The following is a 1,582-nucleotide window of genomic DNA, read 5'->3' on the forward strand; positions in this document are numbered from 1 at the left end:
CTAATTGATTCATTTTCCCTAGAACGAGGTAAGAACATTAATTATGGTACTGTGCAATGACTAAAGGGGGAAAGAAACCTCCTCCTTATAGCTAATGGCTACAATTATAAACTCCATCTTCTGGGTAACATAAAGCTCCGTGTAGCGGCTGCAATTTGCTCAATCTTTTGTTCCTTGCCCTTGAAGGGAACCTCTCTATTATGTGCTCAAGATTTGAATCAGGTCACTTAAAGTAGTTCAGGACAGTGCTTTTGAGACTAAATGCCACATTAAATCTCTCTATTCTCCTAGGCACAGAGACGAGCAGGAACAAGGGAGAGGCTTTCACGCCGCCGTCTCTGGGTGACAGCGAGGAACGTGTGCCAGTGTGCAAGCCCTTACGAAACAAAGCGGTGCCGTACGTTAAAAACCATGCAGCAGGCTTAGCACGAGACAAAACATCAAAGGCAAGAAGAAAAGGATTCATGTTCAGATCCGCAAGCCTGGATCAAATGCTGAGCCTTAAGGGTTGAATTTTAATCCAAACTCAGGTATTTCAGAGGTCATCAGTCTTACTTAAGTCTTGATTGTATAATGCAACTGCCCCAAAAAAGAAGAAATAAACCCTTTGAAGCACTGACAGCTTTTCTTTATACATTTTGCTAAAGACTAATTAACATGTCACATATTTCACTTGACCAAAGTGCTGGGAAGGGGTGGCTACAGAGCAGATGAGTTGGAGCAGTGAATCACTCGGCTTCCCACTCTCTACAAAATGCTAATACTAGGGATGCTGTTTCTTGCTGCTGTAGTCTCACTCAAAACAAAGCCACCTTCTTTAACACAAAGAAGCCTGTATTTTCGTGATACCTCAATACAACCTGTCTTATCCCACTGATACCACCTGAGCCCATCCTCTCCAGCAAAGTGCACTGCAGGGCAAGGAGATCAGGGGGTGAGGTTGGAAGAACGTGGGATTTTGAGGCTTCAGTATCACAATTTGGGAATGTAGAGGAGAATGTGCCTTTTTGAGCAGGTCAGATAGAGAGCACTGACTGGAACCCGCACGTTACAGAGTGCTGATGTTGTCTCCAGGAGTTCCAGCTGCACCTTCTAATGCTCAAGACCCTTTCCCTCACCTCCGAATTCATCGTGTCCCGGTGTTTCGCGATGCGGCACTTTTAGCACCTCCCGGTGTTCCCGTGCCCCGCGGTACTCACCCAAGGTACCAGTGCAGAGACAGTTGTGTGTCCGCGGCTGCGGCTTGGTCTGGTGGCTGTCCAGGATCTGCTGCACCAGCTGCTCCACCGAGAACCCCGAGCTGCTGTTGCCATTGCTGCACGTCCACTTAATGCCATGAACTGCAAGGAGAACCATCAGACCCGTCAGTCTTCACAAGCATGCCAGAAATCATCAAAAGCCGCCCCAAAAGAACAGCAGAAACCCATCCCTGCTGCTTTCCGTCAGCACTGGAGGAGCCCTGCAGAGAGCAGCAGGGATGGTTATTGCTTCGCTGTTCCTGCTCCCCGCTATCCAAACGCAATTTCTGGAGAGGAGAAACCTCAGCAGAAGCAGAGTATCTTTATTTCGGGTTGCTGGTCAT

At 47.9% G+C, this 1,582-nt stretch overlaps 1 protein-coding gene across 1 annotated transcript in view; it reads right to left on the reverse strand.

Moving 5' to 3' along the window:
- LOC104539838 (calmodulin-binding transcription activator 1-like) overlaps nucleotides 1-1,340 on the reverse strand; it is a gene marked incomplete at both ends in the record, with an annotated part of 4,139 nt that extends 2,799 nt beyond the window's left edge. The window contains one exon of the mRNA XM_010183467.1: nucleotides 1,200-1,340. Within this exon, the coding sequence (XP_010181769.1) occupies nucleotides 1,200-1,340 (141 nt within the window). The remainder of the gene's footprint in view (nucleotides 1-1,199) is intronic.
- Nucleotides 1,341-1,582: the final 242 nt, after the last annotated feature.

This window comes from Mesitornis unicolor, unplaced genomic scaffold (assembly GCF_000695765.1).
Source record: "Mesitornis unicolor isolate BGI_N332 unplaced genomic scaffold, ASM69576v1 scaffold43790, whole genome shotgun sequence".
NCBI lineage: Eukaryota > Metazoa > Chordata > Aves > Mesitornithiformes > Mesitornithidae > Mesitornis > Mesitornis unicolor.